We start from the raw sequence: 27,975 nt of genomic DNA on the forward strand, positions 1-27,975 counted from the left end.
TTACTGTTCCCTCCACCTCCTCTGGAATCCTCTTTTTCATCTGGTAGGTCTGTAAATCGCTTAACTTCCCACAAGGGAGGCCTTTCCCAACCCCTGGACTGGGCTAAATGTCCTTGCCACACTGTTCCTACATAAGTATCATTTTGGAATGGTGGTCACACTTGTAATCATTTATTCAACCCTCTTTTTCCCATCAGACAGTGCATTTCACTAGAGCAGAAATCTTGTTCTCTCAGCCCTATATTCCCAGCACCAATCTCTGTGTGCCTGGCATGTATAGGGCACTCAGTATTTGTCAAAAGATGAAGTATCTTCATCAGAAGTAGCTTCCAGTGCATCCACAGTCTCCAAATTAATTACTAATTAATTCACTAACCTATCAAAACTTTATGTCATTCTATCATGTAACAGAACCTTGCTACTTACTGGGGACACATCCACAGGCAAATAAAATACAGTTTCTCTTTGCACAGGAGAAAATTACTCAAATTGTATTCATCCTTCATTCCAATCCCTCAAGTAGGGCTCGTCCCTTGGCTGAGGCGTGAGCAAAAGTAACTACTTTCCAGCGCTTGTCCTCAGGTGACCTGTCTAGACGTGCCTGGGAAAAACAATCTAATGTTCTGCTAAGCCCCAAAGAAACCTCTGACGCGCAGGACACGCCGCGAGGAAGGCCCCCGGCGCGCGGCGAGACCTGGGAAACGCGCAGCAGCCGGGAGAGCCGAGGCTGGCGGCGTGGCGCCCGGCGCCTGGCGCAGGCTCGGGGGGCCGGGCCGCCGGGCGGGCGGGGGCGGCGGCGGCGCGGGGTCCGCCGGCCGGCAGGGGGCGCGCGCGCCCCGGGCTCCGCGCCGCCCGCCCCGCCGCGCACTCGCTTGCCGCCTCGCCGCACATGTGTTTCTGTTTTGTGTTGTAGCATTTGTTCTGGAAGCTCGTATTTACATTTTAAGTGTATCTGGTGAGTGGGCAGAAGCCCTCCTCTGGGCCGGAAGAAGGAGCGAGCCCTCCGGCTCGTCTTTTAGTTGCTCCTCTGCTTTTTTCTCTTCTGTTTCTCATCACTTCATCCAGGTAAGGACTGAAAATCGTCCGCGATCAGTTTGTGGGTTCTGGGAAAGTTTTTTTTTTTTTTTAAAGGAGAAAAGGTAAAAAAAAAAAAAACCTGGGGAAGGGGGGTTGGGGGATTGAATGAATAAAAAGGGGAAGGAAGGCGGATCCACGTGGTTTAATCGGAGACAGACAGAGATCCCATTGTTCAAAATCAATAATAAAAAAAAAAAGGCAGACAGGACGGTAGTGAAGGGACTCGGGGGGCGAAACGAGCAGCGCAGCGGGGTTACTTTGCAACCCGGATCGGGGAGACCGGGCCGGCTGCGAGTAGGGGGAGGGGGCCGGGAAAGAGTTGGGCAGCGTTAAAGTTCTTATTTTCCGTGTCTGGGTGAGCAGGGTTTTGGGGCTGGGGCCCGGCTTTATTCGGGGCTCTCTCCACCCTCTTCTGGCCGAGGGCAGCCCAGCCCCAGGGACTCGGCTAATTAGAGCCCGAGGTCGGAACCCCTGGGTTGGGGCCGAATAGAGGGCTCGGGGCAGCGGGGTTCGAGGAGAATTGCCTGTAATGGAGTGGGCTCAGGGAGGGGGCGCGAGACAAAAGCAGCAGGTGGGGTGGCCGGGGAGGAGGGACCTCCTTTAAAACCGAGGGGCCAAGGGGGGATCTCTGAAGTGTCCCGAAGCATCCTTTAATTAAATCGAGGGAATCGGGGCCTCCCTTTCCTTTGACTTTTTTGGGGACCAGGTTGCAATTGTGATGCCATGTAGGCAAACCTAACTTGGGCTTGGGCCGGGGGAGGGGGGGGTCTCCATTTTTTTCTTTTTTCCTTCTAAGCGGACCGCAATTTGGGTCTTGGCTCCAGCGCGGGATTCCCCGGAGGAGCCGGGCCGGGGCCGAGGGAGGGGCGCGATTTCCTCTCCCAACTCGCCCCCTCTCCGCCCACCCCGCGGCCGCTGCTTTGGGGAGGGCAGGGGAGGAAGTGGAGGCCGGGTGGCTCGTCTCCGCTCCCCTCCCCCCGCGCAGTTTATAACCCGTCCATTGTGCGCCGCTGCCCCGTGTCTCCCTCCAGCCGCGACGATGCCCAGGAAGAAGGCGGCGGCGGCGGCCTGGGAGGAGCCGAGCTCGGGCAACGGCACGGCCCGCGCCGGGCCCAGGAAGCGCGGCGGCCCGGCCGGCAGGAAGCGCGAGCGGCCCGAGCGCTGCAGCAGCAGCAGCGGCGGCGGCAGCAGCGGCGACGAGGACGGCCTGGAGCTCGACGGGGCCCCCGGCGGGGGCAAGCGCGCGGCGCGGCCGGCGGCGGGCAAGGCGGGCGGCGCGGCCGTGGTCATCACCGAGCCCGAGCACACCAAGGAGCGCGTTGTGAGTGCGGCTGCCCGGGGCGGGGGCCGGGGGCGGCATGCTCCCGCCGCGGAGGGGCCGCCTCCCGGGGGACGGCCGGGGGTGCCCGGGCCCAAGGGGCCTGCGAGCCGGCGCGGCCGGGGGCAGCCCGGCGCTCCCTCTGGGGGACCGGGCCGGCGCAGGCCGCGGGCTGAATCATCGCTGCCGCGCAACAAAAGGGCTCGGGCCGGGGGCGGGCGCGGGCCGCGGCCTAGCGGGACCCCGGCGGCCGCCCGCGCGCGAGCCGTTGACCGTTGGGGCGCGCGCCCGGGGCTCCCGGCGCGGGGGAGGGGCGGCCGGAGCTCGCGCCGCCCGCGAGGGGGTCATGGCCCCGCCCCCGGCGCCGCTCGCAGCCGACTCCTTCCTCCCCTCCCCCGCCCCGCCCCGGTGAAGGGGACTTTTTTAAGTTCCTTCTCGGCCGCTGAGGGGCCGGGCGGGCGCGGGGAGCAGCGCGGGGGACCGCCGGCCGTCGCCGGTCTCCGGTCCCTCGGCAGCCTGCCCCGGCGCCGCAGGGGAGGGGGCGGCCGGCGCTCTGCGGGGAGCGGCCGTTTGCGCCCGGCTTTGAGGTTCCCGCCGCCTCGGCTCCGGCGCCCCGGGGAGGCGGGGCCTGACGGCCGCCGCGCATGCCCGGTGCGGCCCTGCGCCGTCTCGCGCCGCTGGGAAGGCGGGGGCCCCGGCGCCGGGGCGGGGTGCCAGAGCGCATGCTCGAGAGAGCCCTCCTCTAGGTGGTCGGGGAAGCCCCCCGGCTGAGAGGTGTTGGGGCTTTGTCTGCCGCTTCGAGCCTGGGGGTGTCAGGTGCTTGGCCTGGGCGCTCTCGAAAAGTGAAGTAGCATCTCCCAAGGTCTGAGTGGGCTTGGATGCGCTCCTTAGCGTTGGGCCTTCTTAATTGAGGTCGTGAGCGGCTCCACCTACTTGATAGAAAACCTCTCTCCAGAGCTGGGGTTCTTGACCTGGGATCCGCGACCCTCCCCTTCCCCCTCCCCCCAGAACGTTTTGCAAGTTTGGTGTGGGGCATGTTTTTGGAGACCGGTCAAAGCTTTCCCCAGAATTCTCTGATAATCCCCAATCTGAGAGGAACTCAGTATTAAATACATAAAAGGAATAGCTTTTCTACGTCCACTTTACATGAGGAAACTGGGGCACAGAGAACTTGAGGGCATCCTCCAAGAAAGATCATGTGGAGCTGAATTTCTAAATGGCTCAGGGTTTCTGATGCCATCATTTCTTACCTTTGCAAATTGTACTTGTGAAAGCGCTTTCTGCCTGCCGGCTCAGTGAAGGGCAGCCGGTGTTAGACAGTGGAGCAGAGGGAAGTGAAGGAGAGCAGGTGGCAATGTCTTGCTGTCAAAGGTCCTCCTGGGTCTTGGATCAGGGAAATGGCCAGAGTATTGAGAAACTGGAACACAAGAAGTCTGTGGTGCAAGAGTCTAGACGTTCGCTCTCCAATCCCATTGTGTTAGGAGAAAACTATCAAGAGCAGGTGAGCTTCTTTATCTCCTGTGCTCTTATTTTGAGTGAGTTTCTAAAAGCAAGTCTCACTATTTGAATATGAGTTTTGTTGTCCGGAAGGAAGCTTCTTAACCCCATGCTGAAATTCACCCAAGAACCTAGTCACAGAAAGGGGAGGGCAGGGGACACCCTGCTTTGCAGCCAGCCCACCTCTGCCTCCTGAGCCCTGTTGAGCCTGTGTGTCTGATCTGATCACAGTGGCCCCGTTGATAGCCTTGCTGGGAGATTTCCTTGCTCATCATGAATAGGAACAGTCCACTGCAATTTATACTTACTTTATTTATTTTTTAAAAAGATTTATTTATTTATTTCCCCTCTCCCCCCAACCCGGTTGTCTGTTCTGTCTGTCGGCTGCTTGTTCTTTGTCCGCTTCTGTTATTGTCAGCAGCACGGGAATCTGTGTTTCTTTCTGTTGCGTCATCTTGTGTCAGCTCTCCGTGTATGCGGCACCATTCCTGGGCAGGCTGCACTTTCTTTTGTGCTAGGTAGCTCTTAACAGGGCGCACAACTTGCGCGTGGGGCTCCCCTATGCAGGGAACACCCTGCGTGGCATGGCACTCCCCGTGCGCACCAGCACTGTGCATGGGCCAGCTCCACACGGGTCAAGGAGGCTCGGGGTTTGAACCGCAGACCTCCCATGTGGTAGATGGACGCTCTAACCACTGGGCCAAGTCCGCTTCCCTATACTTACTTCATATTTCAGTTTAATTTGCCTTTCAAATTCCTCGTGTGTGTGTCCCACCCCCTTAAAAAAAGGAAAGGGGGTTTGTTAAGCACTTTTGGCTGATCAGTATGCCATTCTAGGGAATAACACAGCTGGAGGCTCAGCAACAAGGAGACTGAAGGTTCAACAAATGATGCTCTTGAATGCCTGGTGGAAAATGCCCTCCTGAAGGTTTTAAGTTTTTCATAAGCATATATAGGGATATGGGTCCAGGGTCAGGCTGGGTCCTGGCTGCCCCATTGCCTTTCCCTGGGTCTGCCTAGGGGAGAGGGTCCAGGCTACCCCTTGTCCTGGCTTGGGCTCCTGCCCAGGATCCCTGGCCCCAGGTTCCTGGTCTCCAAGGGAAGCACAAGGACTCCCCCTTTGAACAGTTCCCAGGGATCCTGTCTGTTGCCACAGGCCATCAGTAATCTCTAGCTTGCTTCAGAAAGAGCCCTTTTACTGAGACGTTTGCAAGCCTTACCACCATTCAGGGCTGCTTGAAGGAGGTTTGTGTGAGCAGCTGCCAAGAGTTGTCTAATCCACATTGCCTTCAGTGAACCCAAGCTGCAGATGTAGGCCTTGGGCAGGATGAGCCAGAGGCTGTCTACTGTTGCAGGGAAACTTTGCCTTGAGGAAGAGAGGTGTGGTTTTTTAGAACATTCTTAGGATTCCACTCTCAGAAAATGCTTTCCCAAGGTTGTGACATTTACCTATAGTTGTGTCAGGTGGGCATTTAATGGTTTTCTCTCGTTGATTCAGCCCGAATTCACTGTGAACCTCATATCCTTGTAGGTAGAGTAAAGCAAGCAGCCTTGGCTGAATCTTAGGAAACAGGTGAGTATTGCAAGTTAAAAATTGTCCAGGTCTTTGGAATTTTTCCTCTCTTCGGTTGCCAAGGTTTTGTGGACCCTGAGACAAATCTGTCCAGGCTGGAAGGACCAAATAAATATAATTGTGAAGAGTGAGCTTGAAGTCTCTTTCAGTTGATGGCCCATTAGGGAATTAGTTGTTGCCGGCATCACTCTTGAATGGTTTCCCCTCCTCAGAACAGCAGTCTTCTAAGTGGATGTATGTTAAAAGGTTGACTCTCGGTCTTGTCAACATGCTCCCTGCACTTGGGCAATAATTAAGAAGTGGCTTTGGACCAGAAATCCCATTTTGTTGACTGAAGAAGCCAGTGCATTTTTCTGCCATTGCTCTTCCATCTCAGCCCAGGTTATGGGACCAGGTCGTTGGGTGGCAGCAGGGTTAAAATGATACTCACTCCTTGAAGAGAGAAATGGTTTTCAAAATTTTTTTTTTGCTTTGTGACCTTTAGACACAAGCAGTTGCACAGACACTGAGTTGTTCATCCAAAAAAAAACCCAAAACAATCTCTTGTCCCATCACTGAAAGCTTGATTAAGCACAGGAGGGACATACAACCTTGTGGCTCTCCCAGCCCTGACATCCACTCCTTGGAAATCCCTCTGGATGGAGCCAGGAAGGCATCCGGGGCTCTCCCACATAATAAGACATCTCAGGTCCGGGATGAGGAGCGGCATTGGCTGTGATTTAAGGGGTGTTAAAAGTTGCATTCTTTATTTTTAATTTTTAGTTTCATAAACGGTAGAGGGAAGAATTAAATATAGAGGCATAATTGTAGCAAAAACTATGTAGAAAATACCGATGAAATGCAGTCGCTAATCTCTAACGTTGAAGGAAATAAGGCCCGTGCCAAAAACTTGAATAAGGTGGTGGTTAATGCTCTCCATAGGCTAAAGGCCACTGGTCCCTGCTGTGTTGGTACCAAGATTTTCCACAGACATCCTTTATCAGAAAGCCTGGGTTTTTGCCTCAATTTTTAGCTGGCATGATGGACTGTTACCAGCAGCCCCTCGACCACTCATGCCAGCGCTTGACCTCCAGGCCCCGGAGGAAGCCCTCCAGAGACCCCCTCGTGCCCAGGGAGAGGGCAGCAAGTTCCTGCAGTCTGGAGGAAGCCTGAGCGGGGCTGGGCTGCCGGGTCTTTGGGTGGAGCCACAGGGCGGGCAGGCGGAGTGCGGCAGTTTTGCGGGAGTGGTCTAACCAGCTCCACAGCGAGGTGTACCCGCCTGAGAGGGCTGCGGTGCTTTTCTGTCATTCCGGCTCCTTTTTCCCACTTTCACTTTGGTCCCTGCCAGACCCTGCACACAGACCTGAGGAGGGTGGAGAGCGAGTCAGTTCTGTGGGGGGAGACACGTGGGAAAAGCCCCCGAACCCACTGCCTGCTGCTCCCGCACCTGCACGTCTTCTCCTGTGGACCTGTGGGTATCCAGCCAGGCCTGCCAGTTCAACAAAGGAGACACCCAGAGGAAACTAGGCTTCCGTTCAAGTAATAGGACTCTCTGGGTGCTCCAGGGGTTGGACTACCTTCTGATTCAGGTCGTTCTCTAAATAATTGAAATGTGGCAGTCATTCTCCATTCCCGGGCTGTTTCGTTTGCCCCTTTCCTGCTGACTGCAGGATGTGTTCCTGTAGATTGGCCATCTTCCTCCTGCCACGTAAACGTGGCAGAGCAGGGATGCGTGGCAGCCACACTGGGGCAGGGAGTGCTGTAAAAGGTTTGGATCGTGTGAAGTTCAGTAGGAAATGGAATTCATTCATGGTGAAAATGTGTTAATCTTAAAAATGCATGAAGCATATTGCCCGGGCGTGCTAATAATCAAGGGCAGTCGCCAGGAAGAGGTGTTAGGATGATATAATCTGGAGCTACAGTGTTTCTTTTTTCAGCCTAACAAGAAAGGTTCTGTAAACAGAAAGAAACCTCTTCTTTCCTTTTAATGTCCTAGGATGATGATGTTGGAAAGGATGACAACGGAAAGGGAAGTTGCAACGCTTCCCTTGCCAATGCAGAACTGAGTGAATAGTTCGGAATTGAATCTTTGGCTAGCAGTTTAAAAAAATGTATTTGGACATATTTTTTTAAAAAAGGCGAAATGCTGAGAATATTATAACAAGTGCCATCGAGAATTGGTCAAGTCTTTTAAAATGGTACATAAGCACCGTGACAGCTGGAGCGTTTGTGGCCCTAGGGAGCAAGTCTGTTGAGAGGCTAACTCCAGGATGAGAGCTGCAGTGCCCTGGCTGGAGACGGCAGCCTTGCTGGCACGGCTGGCCCTGGGGAACTCCCTTGTTTCACTCACCACTGATTCCCACCTGCTCCAGGGCCAGGAGCAGGAAGGAGCCCACCCCAGGCCTCCTGTGCCTGCTCCTTCCTTCCTCACCGAAGCCGGACCCTCCTTCATCTTCCTTCCCTACAGTGTAGACACTGAACCCAGTTCTCTGGTTCTTAATGTTTTTCCTCCTGATCCCATGGACAGATGCTCACCCGGTGGGCAGCCAGCGGAGGAATGGTGGGAAAGCTGGCTGTGGGGTCATTACCATGCAGCGATCACGTGGGCTCGCGTGTGGAATGCCCTGTGGGGAAATCGTCGACCTGGCCCCAAGGCTGAACTGAGCCAGTTGTCATCCCCTGGGTGTGACCCAGCAGGCTGCTCACAGATGCCCATGGAGCAGAAGTCAGTCTGCAGAGTGGAGGGAAGGCATGCAGTGGCTTATATTTTAGTGTTGCATAAGAAGTTTTAAAGAGCAGTCGGGATCAGAAGGGCCTCCGGGCATAACACATGAGTGGCCGGGGGCATGTTTGGGATTGTGCACATGCCAACGTGGCAGCAGCAACGTGGGGATTGTGTGGAGCCTCTGTTCCCTGCGTGGGGCTGCCAGGTGACAGGGCTAATAGTGAAATATTTTTCTCGTGGTTTCCTGCTGGCTTTGGAGAGCCTTAGAAAGTCAGAAGCAGCATTATAAGCTAATTCTTTTTTCCTCTCTGTCTCTGTAGAAACTTGAAGGGTCTAAGTGCAAAGGGCAGCTTTTGATATTTGGGGCAACCAACTGGGACTTGATTGGTCGAAAAGAAGTGCCTAAACAACAAGGTAGGAGACACAGTTTGTAAAAATATAAGTAGCTGTTATTTATCGCGTGCATTCTATGTGCTGGCTCCTTTGTTTTCAGTGTCCAGTGTAACTGGTGCCCACCACCGGGTGGGTATTCTCTTCATTTGAAAAAGGAGGGCAGAGCGCAGGGAGGTCCAGGGACTTGCCCGAGGCCACACAGCCTCTGCAATGTTGGAACAGAGCAGCTGGATTTGAGCCCTGGCCTTATGGGAGCATCACTTAATAATTATGCTTCTTTTTTAAAAAAAAATCTAACTTAGATTAAACAGAAAAGTAATAAATAGAAGCCTCAAAAATATAGCCTCCTTCTCATTGACACCTTTTTAACCCTCCTCATGTCACTTATTTTCATTAAAATCTAGAGGCGGGTCCAGTGAGATGATGCCAAAATGTCCTAGTGTTAGACATTTCAGAATAGCCCACCTAAAGCACAGTTCTGTACAGGCTGTCAGATTGTTGCAGGAGCTGGCTTGACGGCAAATAAGAAACAGTTTGTGAAGAGAGGGGGCAGCAGAGGGGTTCCTAAGAAGTAACTTTTTGTCCCCACTTGTTATTTTAGAAAATTGGTGCCTTTCCTTAGGAGGATACAGGCCCATCAGAGAGAAGTAGGGCTGGCACATTGCCACACTTTATGGCCTCTTGATTCCATTTGGAAAGATTCCCAAAGTGCTTTCCAACATTGCTTAGCCCAGTGAACAAATATTTGCACACTGACACTCCCTAGTGCCTCAGAGCTGGGACAGTGATGATCATCTTAGTCTGTGAAAACAGCAGGGGTTTTGGCAACTGAGATAGAAATCGGTCTGAGCCCCAAGTCACAGCTGTCCCCGTGGGGAAAGTGCCAGCCTTCAGGGCCGGAGTGGGCACTGGAGCACCTCCCAGCCTGATGACACGAGTCCATGTGGGGCGGCACCTTTGCCGGCCCTGTGCGTGTTGCATCATTTCTCAGAGCTTCTCTTACAGTGATTAAAGACGCTCAGGCCCAGTGGATAAGTAAACTTCCCGAAGGAAGCAAGTAGCAGAGCCTGGGTTGCAGCCCCTGCTCTCAGTTTACCCCATCGCCTCTTGTGGGCATGGGGTGACTGGTGCTGAACATGAAGGGAAGAATGATCCCTGCCTTGCACCCCAGTCTTTCCCCTTTGGAGTGTGCCTGCCCTCAGCCAGGGCTGGAGGTTCCCCTTGGACGGATAGTACCCTGGGTTGTGTAAAAGCAGCGCGTGTGCCTTATCAGTTTAGAAGCCGCACGGTGATTCCCGCTGCATCTCCCGATGAGGAGCAGGTCCTGGGCACCTGGAGGCACAGGAATTGAGCCCCTAGCCTGGCCACGGAGCCCAGGATGGCTGCCGGATAGTTCATTTGACTTGGATCCCCCTGACAGGCTCCCAAGGGAGGCCAGAGAGCCCTGGTTTCTCTCACAAACTGATTGCATTTGGGACGTTACTGAGGAGCGCTGCAGAGAAAGACACTTGGCCAGTCAGTGAGCATATAGCACGTGTGACGTGTGGTCAGCTTGAGCACCTTTACCTCCCCGGTGTCCACTAGCACCCCTTGGGCTGGGCCTTGTTCCAGCTCATGTTGGCTGGGAATGTTCTGCCTCCGTCAGGCCATGGTCAGCAGAGCTGAGGTCTTCCCGGAAACGCCCTCCTGTAACCTGAAGGCAACCATTTTTGGTTTGATTTTTTTTCTTCTGGAAATTGTTGATTTTTCTTTTTCCTTTTGGTAGAGAAGCTGCCGAAGGTAGAGGGGCTCAGGTGTCTTGCCGTTGTGAGGTGTCTGGTTGGGAGCCCCACTGATAGGGCAGGGAGGCCTTACCTTTTTCTCTTTACTGGCCCATTGCAGCTAACTGAGGAGTCGCACGGCCTCCCCTGCTGGTGGGGGTTTATGTTGAAAGTTTTCCATGGAGCCAGGTCATAATCGACGGGAGGTCATCACCTTTTAGTCAGTCTCAGTTCTTGTACCTGATCGGTCTGACACAACTGATTTGGTGGCTTCTTGTGTTTCTGTGCTGCAGAGCCTTAAATTGAATATACTAAACAAGAAATGTCAGTTTGGCCACACCCCTTTCCAAGCAGGTGAAGTAGGCATTGGAAGGAGGCAGCTGCCTCTGTCCTCCTACCCCCAGTCCCTCTCAGTCCTGAGTGCTGGCACTGGGCCTAAGGATCACTAGCCCCGGCCTTCCGATAGCTTCTCTTAAAATGAGAGGGCAGATGAGTTCACGAGGGGAAGTGGTGAGCTAGGGGCAGGCAAGTCATTTGTGGGTACGGAGGTCTTTCCAGAGGGAGAGGGTGCCTGAACTAATCTCCAACGAATGAGTAAGAGGCAGGGAATGCGTTCTGGGGGACGCAGGCACCTGGGCAGAGCAGGGGGAACAAAATGGCCTGCAGCGCTGTGGGATGCCCCAGAAGGGTGGGAGCGCGCATGGTGGGGCGTGGTGTGAGCCTGGGGTCAGCAGGAACCCCTCCGGTAGGGCCTGAGAGATGTGCCGGCAGGCAGCCTGGTGACCCACTCAAGGTCCAGCCTAGAGCTGTGCAGTCATAGCTTGGAAAGGCTGTTCTGGGTAGGTGAGGGCCACCCGGGGCCCAGAAGAGCTTTCGGAAAAGTGAGGAGAGCCTGAGGAAGCTCTGGCAGTGGTGGGCGGTGGTGGGCAATGGGGGGAGGAAAAGGGGGAGCTGCAAGTTAGAGGGTGAGGGGGTCAGGTGTTCTGGGCAGAGCAGGCGCCTGCTTAAAGGCTTGGCCACCCGTTCTGCCAGCGCTGCAGGAAGGCGAGCACCCCTGCCTTGGGATGGGTTAGGACAAGGTCCCTAGCACTTCCTGGTGGGAATGCCCATGGCTCAGACTGACGAGGGCTCTGGGCCAGGAGATGGAGCAACTTTAGCATAAGGTGGCCACGGGTGCTAGGCCTGTGCCAGCTTCTGGGGGCAGTTTGTCCTTGGGCCCTTCAGCATTATCATGGGGAACTGGGGTTCAGAGTTTCGCTTCACCCAGCCTCCTGGCTTCCCCGAGGAACACCTGTTGGTTGTGCCATAGGAGAAAGGATCCTCTATGGCTAGCGACTGGTTTTTGGGGTGCTCCTGGCCCTCCCGTCACTGCTCCTTGGGTCTTTGATGTGCATTCTTGTTCTCTTCGCAGCTGCTTACCGCAATCTTGGTCAGAATCTGTGGGGGCCCCATAGATATGGGTGCCTTTCGGGGGTCCGGGTGCGGACAGTGGTTTCGGGTTCGTGTGCTGCCCACAGCCTCCTCGTCACCACGGAAGGGAAGCTGTGGAGCTGGGGTAAGTACCACGCTTGGCTGGAGCCCCGTTATTCGGCAGCGGGCCGGCCCCACAGGGCCACTTCCTTCCTCTGTTTGCCTGGCAGAGGCTCGCGCTTCCCTCCCAGGCTCCTTTATCTGCAGCCTACGTGTTTTTCCTAATTCCCAGCTAGGCTCTTCTGTGCCATACAAATCAATCATCTTGCTCCACCTTTCTGACATTTTTGCCTCTGCATAGCTTTCTGATTCTTTGAATCCTCTCTTCCTGCAGCCTTTTCCTGAACATTCTGAGTGATATCAAGGTGCCTAAAATGGAATCCCTGTCTCAGGCACACTCTCCTCCAGGAGACTGCCCCCTCCTTGCTTCACAACACAGTGTGACATAAGATCTCTGTTCTTGCCACTCTAAATGCCACAGGCTCTTAAAATTGCCATATCGTATCAAAAGCTGCTCTTGTATCTCTGCGTCACCACATAATCCTGTGTATCCCTTTCTGGGTTTGCAAGTTTTATAGTTCATTGTGTCTTTGTCCATTTTCTTACTCTCTCTATCCAGTTATTTTAGTAGTTTTTCCCAGTTGATTTGCTTTCTCTTCTGCCATATTTCCTTGCCAGGGTACTTGGGATGGGTTCCTTGCCTTTAGCCTCTCTTTCGTTCAGTGTCCTGCGGGGGCTTTCCTATCACTGCCTGCTTCCTCTTCCAGCTCATTCATATGGGTATTGACTAAGGCCCAGTTTATCCCCAAGCCCTTCTGGTAGTTCTGGGTCCTTCTTTTCCTGCAAGGTGTATTGGCATTTGTCCTCATCCTTTGTTTCTGTTCTTTGGCCATATGACTACATTTTTATTTTGGTCTGTTTGAACCTTTTTTTTTTCCTTGCAATTTCACGAGCTGATGTACCAAAGTCCAAATATATTAACATCTGTTGTCTACCCTGCACTCTGCTAATTTTGTAAATCTGGTGGAAAAAAAGCTAATAAGTTTGACTGTCCCAAATTTATACTTCATAGTCTCTTGATGACATGCTAACATTGCTATGATTTTAGTTTTCTCCCAGTTGGCATAGAGTTGCCTCCCCAAGGCCACCCCCTTCTTAGTGTTCTAACATGTGCCCAGCATTTGGTGCCGGGGTCCCAGACCTAAAGGCTTCTAATCGCTTGACCGAATTTCGCTAAATGTGTTGATTCTGAGGATGTCCTGTGTGCTGACCCTGTGGGCAGGGAAAGATTCAGAAAGGCCCTTCGTCTGACTTGTCCCCGAGCAGACGGAGGTGCCGCTGCAGATGGTGACATGCCGGTGGGGACGCCACGCATCCCTGTGGCCTGAGAAGGAAGAGGAGTGCTGCTAAGTCTCCGTAAGCAGCAGTGCTGCTGGGGAGGAGCGGCCCACTCCCCACTTGGGTCTGCGCCGGGGAACCCCTGAGGCCTGTCATGCGCATCGTGCTGCACAGCGGGCGCGCCCGCTAGGTGTTCTCTGGGGGTTAAAATGCCTCTTGTGTGAACTTGGGAAGAGCACAGTAGAAGCCTGGCTCCTGCCAGTGAGCTGGTCCCCACATCTCAGCCAGCCTTTCTTTAACTTTTTTTTTAATACACTTTTTAAAAAATTAAAGTTAATAGATCACAAAGAATGTTACATTAAAAAACATAAGAGGTTCCCATATAACCCACTCCCCACCCCCATTATTTGTGTAAATTGTATTTTTTTGATAATACGTACATCACAAAAAATCTTCCTTTAACTTAACTGAAGTGCAGGTTGAGGGCGGCTTTCCTCCTGGCAGTTCCCCCTGTGGCTGTAGGTCGTTCCCTGACTCTTGCGTCTTCTCCAAGTTGATTGGTGCTCACCTTTGTGGCTTTGCTCTCAGTATTCCATCATCTAAAGGGCATTGTTGGGGAAAGACACAAATCCTTTTTGACCTTGAAAAATACCCAGAAGTCTCCCAAAATGTTAGGTTACAAGTGCAGTTCCTCTTTAACCTAACCTTTTGGAGGATTTTTGAGTTGTCTCTTGAGTTTGTTTTAGGACTTGTAGTCTTTGTTCCAAACGATCTTTAGGGGCTTCTAGCTCTCCCTTTGACTCGCCCAGTTTGCCATTTCTCATTTTGGAACTGATAAGAGTTTCCAGAAGGGGCCCACACATTGCCAAGGGCCAGGGCAGGAAATAGTTTTCTCAGGCCTTCCACCTGTGTCCACAAGTGGAGTGCCTCCACCTTCCAGCGCAGCTCCAGCGGGCCCTTGTGTGCAGAGCAGGTCCCTGTCACCTGCGGTGCTGTGGCTGAGGGTCCTGTGAGGAACAGTCCATAGGAGGCAGGGTTGGTGCTGTTCTGTGAGATCACAGACAGGGCAGGTAAGATAGAAGGAGGAGAAAGGTCCCCAGAGATGCCCAGAGCACTGCGGTAACTAAACTCTTGTGAGGCAGGTGTCAGAAATGGTTACTGTCTTAAATCCCTCTCGGAGGGAAGGAGATGAGGGCTCGCTATCTCCCCAACACGGTGGGAGGTAAGAGGTGCACATGGGCGGGTCCTGGCTGCTGTCCCAGGGAAAGGTCAGAAGGTGAAGGAGGCGCGACCGCTGGTGGGCTGTGGGCAGGCCTGAAAGGCCTCCTTTCACTGAGGTCTCCGCTGTCGTTTGGAGGGCGCCTTCTAGGAGACTGCGGATTTGTGTCCACTGGGGAGTTCGTACTTGCCCCCTGCTCTCCTTCCCCCTTCATTTTGCTCATGATCTGCAGGTCGAAATGAGAAGGGACAGCTGGGACATGGTGACACCAAGAGAGTTGAGGCTCCCAGGCTCATCGAGGGTCTCAGCCACGAGGCGATTGTGTCCGCGGCGTGTGGGCGGAACCACACCCTGGCCCTGACAGGTAAGGTGTGTGGGTGCCTCAAAATTTCGGCAAGAAGCCACGGGTTCCACCATTGTGCGGGTGGGGGTGGAGGAGCCCCTGGGATTCTTGGTCAGGGTCAGAAAGGTGTTCCGGAGAATCGGGGTGGTGACTCTGAGGGTGCTCTGAGCGTGAGCCTTAGACCTGGGAAGCCCCTCTAGGAGGCGGCGGTGAGAGCAGCACTCTGTGCGCAGTTGCTGGTGTGAGATTTTGCTCCGAAGTGTCTGCTCGACCACCTTTTGGAACACTCTGTCTCACTTGCGTTCTTGGCAGATGAGCTGTGTTCTTCTTCTTTTGGTGCCTTAGATTCCAACTCTAGTTCAAAACATTTGGCATTATTTCCCCTTCCTGAATGTTGCTCTTTCCTCCCAGAAACGGGCTCCGTGTTTGCATTTGGCGAGAACAAGATGGGGCAACTGGGCCTTGGCAACCAGACCGACGCGGTGCCCAGCCCGGCCCAGGTAACCGCCGCTGCGGCGCGGGCTTGCTGGCTTCTCTGCTCCTGGGTTCCGAGCCTGCTGTTCAGAGGTGGGGTGGGCGCTCCTTCAGCCTCCACGTTGCTGAACCTGTAGAGTGTGTGCTGAGTGGGGTTCACATGCTGTGGCCTTCAGAGTACAGGTTTCTTTTGTCATCATGTTGAAAAACTTCCTAAACCAAATTTTTCTTTTTGAATGGAAAAATCTGTCAAGGAAGCCCCATTGTAAACCTGCACAAGTGCCTCTTTTCCAAAGAAAGTGAAAAATGTTAGATGGATGGGATTTGTCTTTATCTGCCAGTCTTTGAGTCTTGACCTTGTCACACACCAGGTACTTAGAATACAAACTCTTTCCCAAGAACCTTAAAATTAAAGGGTGAGATTTATACCTAAAAAAATGACCTAATATAAAGCAGCAGGCCAGGTGCCCAGTTAGTGGTTTAGAAAATGAGGGGAGGTTGTTGGGTTTCTTGGTTTTGAAGAGATGAGACAGTGGCCGCGCTTGTCTGTGGTTTGGCGGATCTTTGAAGTGTTCCTGGTTTTCATTTGCTCTAACATGGAAGGAACTAGCGTGAGCAAGCACGGATGGCATGGCCCCTGGTCTCCGCTTTTCTTGCAGGCTTCTGGCAGTGCTGTCATTTCATGACCTCTGGTTCTTGCAGGGTTTCTAAGTACTTCCTTACATTTAGTTCCAAATTCAAATTACTCAGGCCTTTGCAGTCTTTCTAGCTTCCTAATTTTGAACCATTTTATTTCATGTTCACAACTTCAGTAAAGAGAATGTAAAACAGTTAATCTCATTGATTGGCAGTAACACTTATAAAATCTTTTTCTTTTTTCGTTTTAAAGTGGGGGGTGACATTGGAACTGAAAAGTGAGCTTTGGCGTTTTTAGTGTCCATTTTATCTCACCCTTGAGCCTGCAGCGAGTTAGTTGGCTTTGGCATTGTCTGGTGTGTGGGAGGCATGGTGCTGGGCCTTCTGAGGGCTACAGTGACAGGGATATGATTTACTTGTCTGCATTCTACTCTGTGCTGGGAAGGTAGGGACTTTATGTGTATTATCTAAGGTTTATATTATAAAAATGCCCTCCATGTTGCCTTAAGCATCATAAGTTTCCTTTGTAACCTAGTAGTTGTTTCATATAACCTGCACAGGGTTAGAGACTTTTTATCAGTCCTAAAAAACAACGTGAAAGTCTGCTGTCTTTTCTTTTCAGATAATGTACAACGGCCAGCCAATTACGAAAATGGCCTGTGGGGCTGAATTCAGTATGATAATGGACTGTAAAGGAAACCTCTATTCCTTTGGGTGCCCTGAATATGGTCAGCTGGGTAAGAAAGTATAGTTTTTAAAAGCTCTGTAATCTAACTGTGTATTTAGAACGAGAAATCAGTGTGAGGCTGCACACACATGTTAGAAATGTGGGCAATTGATCTGGGATAATAGCCTGTATCCATTAGGTGGATCTCACATTTAGTGGAACAGCATGTTGTAACTCGTGGGGTTGTAGACAATTACAGTGACTTGCCTCGATGAAGAGTCAGGACTCAAGTCTGACAAAGGGTTCTTTTTTCTGATTTGTGAATTCATTTATAATATAAAAGGATTTTGAAGTTATAAAAAAAAAAACAACAAAACCAAACCCAAAACCACACATTCATTCACTCATTTAAAAGATTTGCCTTTATCAAAAGTGAGAAAATTCTACAAGATGGAAGGATATTCTGAAAATCCTGGCCTTGATGATTATTTCAGGTATATACATGAGGAGCTACTTTTATAAAAGTGGCAGGGACCCCTCCTCCCCATTTTTCATCCAACAGGATGTAAGTGTCTAAAAATATATTTACTTACATCCCATTGAGTAGGAGAAGCAAAACCCAGAAACCAGTTCTCAGTAAGTGGGAAATATCTTCCGATCCTCAGTTTGCAAGGTCTCCATTTTCTTTTCCCATCTGACCCCGAAATGTTTTATTCTTCCTTCTCCTGGTCCCCCTCCCACCACCCAACCCCTTACTTCCAGTCTTGCTGAGTAGGAGGTGAGGAATGGGCGCCCTCTGCTGGCTCCTCAGTTGCATCCACTTGCCAGTTCAGCAGCAGCCCCCAGTTTCTGGGTTGCTGGTCTTGACGTCATTCAAAACAAGCAGATGGAAAACTGTATAAATAGAATGAGGAGCGTCTCACTGGCCTCAGACTTCAGGGAACAGTGACTTGGTGAAACTAAATATACCTCAAGTCAGAAGTGAATAAGAACAGCCCCTTACGCACACGCACGCTGGGTGTTGGTTGGTTGCCAGGGAGTTGTCAAAGACTGTTGGAGAAACCGTTTCCATGGCCACAAGTGCTCCCTTCTTACCGAGCCCTGAGCAAAGCACCGGAAGTACCTTTCTGTTCTGCTGCTTGAACCACGTGTCATTCCCGCTGCCTTTTGCTTCCCCAGATCTGCAAACAAGAGGCTGGTCATAGCATGTTGATTTTCCTTCAGGAAAAGTTAATGATCTCATAATAATAATGGCTAATATTTACTGAGCGTTTACTGGGTGTACTAGTCATCATTTAAGCCCTTTATACAGATTCTCACTTGTTCAGTTTAGACTCATTTAAAGGTAGTTTGAGAAATGGGGCTGGTTTATATTTATGAAGTCTGTCATTCTTAACTTGCTAGCCTACTTTAAAATCCTGCTGTATAATTCTAGAGAGACTGTTTTAGAATAAGAGAATAGAAGTGACTTGGTGCAGTGTGTTTTCCAGCCCATGCCCTTCCTTGTCCCCCATCTTTGTCGGTGTACTTACCCGGTCAGGCAAAGTAATGATGTGAATGTGCCATTCAACTGTATTTTATTTATTTATTTATTTTTAAGATTTATTGCTTATTTATTTATTCCCCCCTATTGCAGCTTGTTTGCTGTCTACTCTGTGTCCATTCGCTGTGCGTTCCTCTGTGTCTGCTTGTCTCCCTCTGTTGCGTCATCTTGCTGCGCCAGCTGGGCGCAGGCTGTCAGCTCTCTGCGGGTGAGGGCCAGCTTGCCTTCACAAGGAGCCCTGGGATGCGAACTCAGGGCCTCCCGTATGGTAGACCGGAGCCCAGTTGAATCAGGCACAGCCAGTTCCTTCAACTGTATTTTAACAAGCTGTACCCTCTCCAGAGGAGCAGGGAATCCTTGTTCCCAGTTTCCCAGAGGAATTGCTGCCCTGCAGCTCCTTTAAAGGAGACCAGAGGGGAATAACAGCAGTTCTTTTGGCCTTGTCTGGTGGGCTCAGTACCCACGCCTTCCTTATCAACTTAGAAGGGTCTCAGTAATTTGTTGACTGCTCCACTGAAATTGAATCCTTGTCCTGAAAAATAAACAAATTTTTGAAAATACATATTTTTGTGTTGACAGCCAACTCCCATGTTCCAAAATGCACATGCTTTAATGTGGTGTCCTTAAAATCTTTAAAGCCTTGAAAAGATGGGCAGTCCCTTACCCACTACCCTCTGTGACCACTGCAGGACACAACTCTGATGGGAAGTTCATCGCACGAGCACAGCGGATAGAGTATGACTGCGAGCTGGTTCCCCGGAGAGTGGCCATCTTCATCGAGAAGACGAAAGACGGGCAGATTTTGCCAGTACCGAATGTGGTTGTGCGAGATGTGGCCTGTGGCGCCAACCACACGGTAAGGCTTGAGTTTTTCTGCAATTTCCATCTCGCTTCCAGAGAGTCACACCAGTGTTGAGGATGTATTTATGCTCAGACATCCCATTGTTTTGGCTTTGGGGCCAGCATAGCCACTTGGCAAAGTTCCCTCACCACTGGTACATTAGCAGCTTTCTCTGTGACTGAACTACAAACATATCTAAATTGATAGGCATTCTGGTATTTTCCCCCTCCCTTCCCAAATGAGACCTTGGGGTAGGTATTTTTCTGCTTTTGGCTTTTGTCAGTTAACAAAGCATCACAAACATCTTTCCAGGTTGACAATATTTTTATGGGCATTGGATGGTTATTAATCATGAAAGTTGTTTCCTTAAAGGTTACTTTAGATGAACTGTTGTTTTTGTTCTCTTGCAGTTATTTTGCCTGAGAATGCCTGTGAGTGAAATTTGGTCTACTCTCTATAGAGAGAGCACTGGGCTGGGAGTCCAAGCTTGGTGCTCTTGGCACTGCTACCATCTGGGCTTGGCTCCTTCCCTGGGAATGTTCTTCCCCATTTGTGCCCAGGGAGTTTGATGACGAGATTCCAGTCCCTTCAAGTCTAAAATGCTCCATTTCTAATTTTTACTGTCTCTTCAGGGGAAACAAAGTTAGCTTTTGTTTAGGCTTCTTACATAAAAATTTTAAATAGCTTGTATGTTCACATGGGTTCAGGCATTAAACGTTGAGATGCTGTGAAGAAAAGAGTGGTTTTAAGTTGTATGTTCTCATTCACCAGTGACCAGATGGAGGTTAACTCTGAATGTGGGTGGTGGAAGTCTAAAGAAAAATCCGAGATGGCCAGGTTTTTCTCCACTTCTTTCTTTCCTGAAGTTTAATCAATGCTGTAATGTGAAATTGAATTCATTGCCTTTACATTCTGGAGACATGACCTTCTTGATTCTGAGGAGGAAAAAGGAAAGACTTTTGATAAAAACCAATTCAGATAAGAATGGCAACTGAAGTACCAGGCAGAGAAAGTAGCAAACTGGCCTTGTTTTGGATGCATTGTTTTGCTCCACCTGCTCCTGTCTGTCACCTTCCTCCATTGGAGGCGAGATCATTTTTCATGGTTCTGTTCCTTTGCCATTAGCTGTTGAACCAGGTTTTCCGGAACAGAAAGCACGGCCCATCCTTTCGGACAGGCCTGTTTGTCTCAACCCTGTGTTCTCTCTCTGGCAGCTGGTCCTGGACTCCCAGAAGCGCGTCTTCTCCTGGGGGTTCGGTGGCTATGGGCGGCTGGGCCACGCGGAGCAGAAGGACGAGATGGTGCCCCGCCTGGTGAAGCTGTTTGACTTCCCTGGTCGTGGGGCATCCCAGATCTATGCCGGCTACACCTGCTCCTTTGCCGTCAGTGAAGTGGGTTAGTGATTTCGTCCCCCTTTTGTCCCTCAGGTGGGGTTGAGCTGTCCAGAATAAGTGGTTCCCCTCCCCCACAGATCAGTGATCAGGGCCGTGTAGCTATCTTCCTGTTCCCCCGCTTTCCAGGGTGCTTTTAGATGGAACGTGCAGGTCCTTTCTTGGTGCCAGGCATCTAAGTGGGTTCGATATGCTTCTCTTACACGTTCAAGTTGCTGAAGGTTAGAATTCTACTTTTTTCGGGTGTCTGGTCACAGAACGGTATTTTCCCTACAGGCGGTCTGTTTTTCTGGGGGGCCACCAATACCTCTCGTGAGTCCACCATGTACCCGAAAGCAGTGCAGGACCTGTGCGGCTGGAAAATCCGAAGCCTGGCGTGCGGGTACGTGAAACTGGGCTGCCGCGCAGCGTTCCCTGCTCTCACCGGGGGCCGAGGGGGGGGGTTGGACATACTGAGGAGGTGCGTCTTCCCCTCGTGCTGCTGAGGGCTGGAGCCGGCCTGGCACACACAGATGAGGACCTGTCAAGGGTGCAGGGGAGGCAAGCGGCCTCGGGGTGCTGGAAGGGCTCGCTTCAGTGTGCCCAGAAAGTCGTTTTGAACATTTTTCTTCTAGAAAGGCTTGGTGCGCTCTGCTTATGTTGTAGGTTCAAGAGTATATTTACGTGGAAACCCAGTGGGCTTCTAGGTATCTTATCTTGACATACTAGGGAGAAGGCACTGTCTTAAAATGCTGGGTTACATTGCTCTTCTCAGGAGCAGGATAGGCTGGGAGCAGGCAAGACAGCCTCGAGTTTTGAACTAACCTGAGTTGTTTGTGAAGCTCTGCCCTCTTTGGAATAAGCTTTTGCTTCGTTTGGACTTGGTCTCTCCTCCTTCCCCGGTGTGTTTGTTCATCCTGGGGCATGGTCAGTGGGGTCCACTTCGTTTTCGAAGCCGGTAGCTCAGATCCACGCTCTTGGGCAGGTCGGGAAGTGCCTGTGTGACTGGTGGGCCTAGGGCTGGGCAGGTGGTAACAGTGCGTTGCCTGTTTGCAGGAAGAGCAGTATCATCGTGGCTGCAGATGAGAGCACGATCAGCTGGGGCCCGTCTCCGACCTTCGGGGAGCTGGTGAGTGGGTGCAGCGCCCTTGCGGTGAAGCAGGTGGCCTGGGTCTGGGTGGTCCTGGGTCGTGGCCGGCTGGCTTCTCCAAACCTGCCTCCCGAAAATGTGTGTGTGTGGCCCGCCTCCCCTTTTGTTCCTTGTTGCTTTAAGGTCTGTGACGTCATATAATCTCTGGGTCATGTCAGCTTTCAAAGGCAGCTGTGTGCGCTGATCAAAATAATAGAGCATGGAGATTTGGAGGTCTGGGGCCCAGCTCCCCCTTGCGTTTTGCTGTAAACCATCGCTGGTAGTGCAGTGACAGGACAGGGCTCAGTTTCTTTTCTTCCCTTGCCCAGGGGCTTTCAGCTGTCAGGAGGGGTGCACCATCCTAAACCACTCGCCGACAGGTGGTGCCATAACCAGGAGTTCGCCTGCCAGAGCTTCCTGATGTCCCTTGGGTCCTCAGAGCCCCTGGCCCCAGCTGGCAGTGTCAGGCCATTTGTTCGTGCTCCACAGAGCAGTCTGCTGTCAGGCCAGCCTCTTAGGTGATGTGAGGATAGTCTTCCCTCAGTTTCCTAAGTTGATTTTAAACCTGTGTTCCCTGTTCTTTACCTCGAATTACTCGAGCTATGAGGTTAGAACCAGTGGCCCTCAGTTTCTCCGACATGGCTTGGCTTTTGCTGACCAGAGTTCTTTGCGTCTCAGGCTCTGGTGTTTGGGAATACTCTCTGTCTCCATCAAGGAGAGCAGCTTGGCCCAAGAGCTTGTTTCCGAGGGGAGTCAGCTGTGGCTGCCCTGGCTATCTGTCACACCTCAGTCACTTTGGTCTTTGGCTTGGCCCTTGATAGTTTGTCTTAAGATCAATAGTTTAGGGAAGCGTATGTGGCTCAACAGATAGAGCATCCGCCTCCCGTATAGGAGGTCCATGTTCGATACCCAGGGCCTCCTGGCTCATGTGGGGAGCTGGCCCACGTGAAACCGCAGCCCGCCCAGGAGTGGCCCCGCACACATGGAAAGCTGACTCAGCAAGATGATGCAACAGAAAGAGACACAGATCCCCAGTGCCGCCTGATGAGAATACAAGTGGACACGAAGAACACAACCGCAAATGGACACAAAGAGCAGATAATGGGGTGGGGGTGAGGAGAGAAATAAATAAATCTTTAAATAAAAGAAAAAAAGATTAATAGTTTATTTTGCCATTTCCTATTGGAATTGTGGTCTGCTTTCCTTCCGCACTCTAGCCTTCTCTCGTGGGTAGGAGCTGTTGCCACTGACAGGCGGCAAGGGCAGGCCTCTTTGATCTCTTGGCCCTTTCTGGGGCTGCTGTGCCTTTCCTCCATGCTCGGCACATGCTTTCCATCTGGTGGCTTGAAAGGGCCCCTCCAGGGGTGGTCCCATTCAGAGCCTTGAAAGGAAGGAGGCTGGGGCCTTGGCCAGGTTTTTATGAATTGCTCTTACCGTAGGACAGACTTTTGTGGGCCTATTACAAGAAGTAGACTTCGGTCTTATTAAGTATGAATTTTAGAACTGAAAGGGATTGAGGAGGATATTTTGGCAAGTAATCCCGAGTGAGTGATGTCACAGCACCTTGGAGGAGCTACCGCTGCGCTGGAAGGCGGGAGTGCAGCCTGGTGGAAGGTGAAGCTGGGAAACGCACAGGCCTGGGAGGGGAGGGAGCCCCCCCTTTCAGCTTGTCCCTGTTGCCCATCCTCTTACCTCTACCCTGCGCACCCTTTAGCAGTCCTTGACCAGTTCCTTCGGTGTCTGCAGTGGGGAACTCCAGTATTTTTTTCTGTCTATTTGAATTTGCTTATTCTAGATATTTAATGTAAGTGAAATCAAAATATCCTTTTGTGCTTGGTTTGTTTCACATACCATCGTGTTCAGGGTTCTTGTGGGCATGGTAGCATGTGTGCAGAACTTTATTCCTTTTTATCCATTGTGTGTTTATACCATATTTTGTCTGTCCATTTGTCCGTTGATGGACACTTGGGTTGTTTCCCCTGCTGGCTATAGTGAATAATGCTGCTGTGAACACTGATGTGCAGGTATCTGTTTGAGTCCCTGTCTTCAGTTTCTTTGGGTGTATATACATAGTGGAATTGCTGGATCATATGGTAATTATATGTCTGATTTTCTGAGGAAGTACTGAGCCAAACTTTCCCACAGCAGCTGTGCACCAGGTAACATTCTCACCAACAGTGTACAAGGATTTCTGTTTTCTCCGCATCCTTGCCAACACGTATTTTCCAATTTTTTGATAATAGCCATCCTAGTGGATATGAAGTGATATCTTGTGGTCTGGAATTACATATCCTAATGGCTAACAATGGGCATCTTTCCCTGTGTTTATTGGTCATTTATGCGTCTTCTTTGGAGAAAACTCTTATTTAAGTCCTTGACCCAACATTTTGTTGTTGAGTTGTAAGCATCCTTTTTATATCCTGGATATTGGACCCCTATCAGAAATATGATTTTCAAATATTTCTTTCTCCCATTCTGTAAGGTTGTCCTTTCACTTTCTTGATGAAAAGTCCAGTTTATTGCACCTTATTAAAATTGAGTTTTTCTTTTTTTGTTTTTGGTGTTATATCTCAATGTATTGCTAATACAAAGTCCTAAAGATTTGCTTATATGTTATCGTCTAAGAATTTTATGGTTTTAGCTCTTATAGATAGCCTAGTCCTTGTTGGTCCATTTTGAGTTAATTTTTGTTGTATGTAGTGTGAGATAGATCAGTCTCATTCTTTCGCATGTGGGTATCTGGTTTGAAGAGATTCGTTGAAGAGATTATTCTTTCCCCATTGAGTGGACTTGGTAACCTGGTCAGATAAGTTGGCCATAAATGTATAAGCTTATTTCTGGACTCTCAGTTCAGTTTTATCAGTCTATATGTCTGTCCTTGTGCTAGGACCACACTGTTTTGATTTTTGTAGCTTTGTAGTTTAAGCTTTGAAAAGGGAATTGTGAGTGCTTCAACTTCTTTTGCAAGATGGTTTTGGCTATTCAGAGCCCCTTGCCATTCCATTTGAATTTGATGATTGGCTTTTCCACCTACCGGAGAAGGCTGCTGGAATTGTGTTGACACTGTTAATTGTTTCGGGTAGTGTTGACATCTTAACAATATTAAGTGGCTGCAGCTTTTGTGGGTAAACGTTGGTAGCGCTGTGTGGCCCTCACGTCTGAGCGTGGCTGAGCTCATGGAGTGGCAGGGACAAGTTAGTGGGATGCCCAGAAACATTGCCCTCATTCCCCTTCTCAGACTGTGCCAGATCAACCCTGTTTTTGTGTGTCTCCTCTGTTTGCTTTGCCAGGGCTACGGGGATCACAAACCCAAGTCTTCCACTGCAGCCCAAGAGGTCAAGACGCTGGACGGCATTTTCACAGAGCAGGTGAGCATGGACCTCTGCCGATGAAAAGCAAAAGGCACTGATAGGTGGCAGAGATGAAACGGCGCCCGTGCGAGGGGAAATGCTGTGCCTACCTGGTTGCACCTTACTCATTTCTGGTCTCCATAGCCCATTTGAGTTGAGTCATGCTTACACTCTCCTTCACCGGCTTTCCTGTTACTTACTAGAGTTGGTTGACAGTTAAGAGCCATCACCAGGACAGAGTAGGTAGAGAGGCAGGCTGGCCAGCTATGGTGGCTGTCCCCTCTCTGCAATGGGTCATGCCCGCAGTGCAGTACAGAGCAGACTTGCTCTCGGGCGAGTGCAGACTTCACCTGAAATTCTGCACACCATTAGGCTGTGGGGAGAAAGGATTGACTGGAAACTGCATGGGGCAGATGGCAGGGCGAGGGCCCTGCTGTAAGGTAACTGCAGCCAGAGCCTTCGTGCCAGAGGTAGCTGGAACAGTCAACCAGAGCCCTGTGTGCCCGCCAGTTGCTGCCAGTAGAGATGGTGTTGAGAAGCCACGCTCGCTGAGCCGCTTCCGTCTGGGTCTCCTACGGCAGCTGGGAAGGAAGAGGGTGGCTTCAGAGTCTTGGTGGGGGGACAGGTTAGGTGGAGACAAGTTACCTTCAGTGAAGGCTGTACAGGAGCTCTCCACCCCTCTCGGATGGACCTGATTGGCCAGCACAGCTCATGAGCCCCCCATTTCTCCTCTGTCCTGTGCTTGCCTGTGCCAAACACGATGACGGACTAAGAGCACTGAGGTGCCCGCACCCGGCCGGTGATGATTTGTTTGTTCCCTCAGGTTGCCATGGGCTACTCGCACTCCTTGGTAATCGCAAGAGACGAAAGTGAAACCGAGAAGGAGAAGATCAAGAAACTGCCAGAGTATAACCCCCGAACCCTCTGATTTCTCCCTTCCGGAGTCTTCCTCCAACTCCACACCTCGCGGCAGCTGTCATTTCCACGTGCACTGGGACGGAAGTCAGACGAGAAATTTAAACATGCAAACGTCGACCGAAGGTGCATTTTTGTTAGACTCCCTGAGGTTCCGTTTTATAAGTGATTCAACGTTAACTACCTTTTTCTGTATGCTTTCCAAAGTGTTCTTTTTTCTCTCTCTTAATGTTTAATTAAAATATTTGCTCATAGTTGACTTACCATTCCTATGAAAGAGGGAGAAACTTTGAGCAATCTAGGTTTTTTTTTTAAGTTGTTTTTCTTGTTTTCCTTTCTAAATACACTTCCCAAGCATCCCTTTCCAGTTGTTATTAGCATCGTGATCCGAATGGGTGCTACATGGGAGAGGAATTGCCATTTACTCAGAAAAATGTTCCTTCTGGGGTCCAGCAGCTGCTGCACCCAGACGGTCCCTGGTGGTGATCTCCAGCCAGTCACGCTTGTGCTTTGGAAGCATCTGGGTCACTTCTTCCCACTTTTCTTATAGCCTTTTCCCTCCTGGTGGGGGCTTTAGGGTCTGCGTTTAGCCATTTATTGTATCTACTTTAGCTGTAAGTGAAGTCCAGCTGGAAATCAGGTGATTGTGGAACCAGTGGGAACGTGGGGGCTGGGCCAGAGGTGGGGAACAGTCGTCTCTGTTGAAAGCTCTGGCTCTGGATCTCCTTACGAGCCAGGGCTTAGCCGCTCGAACTCCCCTTTGGAGATTAAATTGGAGAGCAGTGAACCATGAATTCTGAAGTCCTCACAGAGGTGGGCGTAGCCTTTTGTTGCACCAGCTGCTGTCACCTCTGTGCTTCTGTCTCTTCACCCTTGGCGGGGTCCTGCCTGGAACAGGCCCTTCCTGTTTGAGACTTGGGGTTCCTGCTGTGCTAATCCAGCTCTCTTGCATTGCGTTTGCTTGGCTCTGGTACCAAATAGTTGGGATAACTGAAGAAGTCCCCCTTCCCGCACAGAGGAGCGCAGAGGCTGTGACTGCGGCCTGAGGCCCCGTGAAGTGCCCTCTGCCCGAGCGCGTCGCCTGTGCTGCGCTGCTTGCCTGAGTTACGAGGTGCCTTTCCTGGAACCCTCCTCTCACGTGGACCCAAGAGTGGTGACAGCTCTGGCTGGGGCTCTTGGTTTCGAGAGGGTCTGGACTGGTTTGGGTGCTTTAAAATAGATTTTTAGTTCAGTGGTGCTTATGGGAACGATGGGGATAGAACTTGGGCGGATGGGCAAGTTAAATATTAATTTTTTTTTTTTGATGCTTTTGCTATTGTTACCACTTGTCATTGTCTTGATGTTAAAATGCCAAAAATGATCTGGTTGTTGCTTTCTCCCTACTCTTCCCACCCCAGCCACTCCTTTACGGCAACTTCTGCCTTTGGAGGGCGTCCAGCAGTATCGTCTGGGCCAGGCCTAATGCCTTGTGTAGGGAAATTGGCCTGCATCTTCTAAGATTTAGTTGAGTTTCTGCTCATCTCTGCTGTCCTGTCTAATCAGTAGTCCAGGGGAAAAGCTTCTGCAACTTCAGAACTTCTGCTAAACTAATCTAATTCACCCAAATCACTCAAAACTACCATTTCGGAGTCAAGCTTCCATGCGTTGAACCGCATGCGTTTCCCTGGGCAGGTCTCGTGCCTGGCTGTGGCTCGGGCAGACGTTCCATGTCCCCCTGAGGTCTCCCTTGAGGTATGTGGTCCCCAGGAGCTTTGGAGTTGTTGGAAGCCATAGCCAGGGTCCTGAGCTTTTGCAGGAACGGCTCTTGGCTAAGCTGGGTCTCAGATCTTCCAGTGGACTGGTCTGAAACCAGCAGCTAAACTATTCTAGAGCACCTTGCCACCCTGCCAGGAACTAGAGCAGGAAAGGGGTACACCTTGCACGAGAAGGCCGTCGTCTTCCTCCTGCCATCACTCCTTTTAGCTTGGAATCTTAAAATGAACTTCCTAGTGGGCAAAGTCCTTGAGAACAAGGAGTTTGGGGATGGGAGATCCTGCACTCCTAGAGAAAGGTACAAGGCGGCCCAGGCTGTGACAGTGCTTTGTGGCTGCCACCTCTCCCTGCCCCCCATGTCTGCCATGTCTCCCAGCTCAGGAAGGAGAATTTAAAGAGGCTTAGAGTGAAGGAGAATCCAAGAGGAGGTTGTGGCTTGGTCGAAGGTGCCTGGTTTAGTGCTGTAATTGTCTTTTTTTTATATATATATATATATATTTCTTGGAGTAAACATTTTAAATAAATGACATCATTGTTTACTCTGTTTGGGCTTCTGTGTCTGTTTTTTAGTAGGATGTAAGCAAGATGCAACTCCATTTTCTTGAC

At 51.0% G+C, this 27,975-nt stretch overlaps 1 protein-coding gene across 2 annotated transcripts; it reads left to right on the forward strand.

Annotated features, from left to right (window-relative positions):
• Nucleotides 1-949: 949 nt before the first annotated feature.
• RCC2 (regulator of chromosome condensation 2) lies at nt 950-27,913 on the forward strand. Of its 2 annotated transcripts, XM_058304290.2 has the most exons (13): nt 950-1,065; nt 2,109-2,398; nt 8,490-8,583; nt 11,734-11,877; nt 14,582-14,713; nt 15,104-15,192; nt 16,425-16,539; nt 18,702-18,868; nt 20,068-20,248; nt 20,521-20,626; nt 21,280-21,352; nt 24,643-24,720; nt 25,526-27,913. In XM_058304290.2, exons 2-13 carry the CDS (start codon nt 2,117-2,119, stop codon nt 25,628-25,630), a joined length of 1,566 nt encoding a protein of 521 aa, XP_058160273.1. In that variant the 5' UTR covers nt 950-1,065; nt 2,109-2,116; the 3' UTR covers nt 25,631-27,913. The 2 variants fall into 2 exon arrangements, with proteins under 2 accessions (XP_058160273.1, XP_058160274.1); XM_058304291.2 differs by lacking the exons at nt 950-1,065; nt 2,109-2,398 and adding an exon at nt 3,092-3,896.
• The last annotated feature ends 62 nt before the right edge of the window (nt 27,914-27,975 follow it).

Source organism: Dasypus novemcinctus, chromosome 9 (assembly GCF_030445035.2).
Source record: "Dasypus novemcinctus isolate mDasNov1 chromosome 9, mDasNov1.1.hap2, whole genome shotgun sequence".
NCBI classification, from domain to species: domain Eukaryota; kingdom Metazoa; phylum Chordata; class Mammalia; order Cingulata; family Dasypodidae; genus Dasypus; species Dasypus novemcinctus.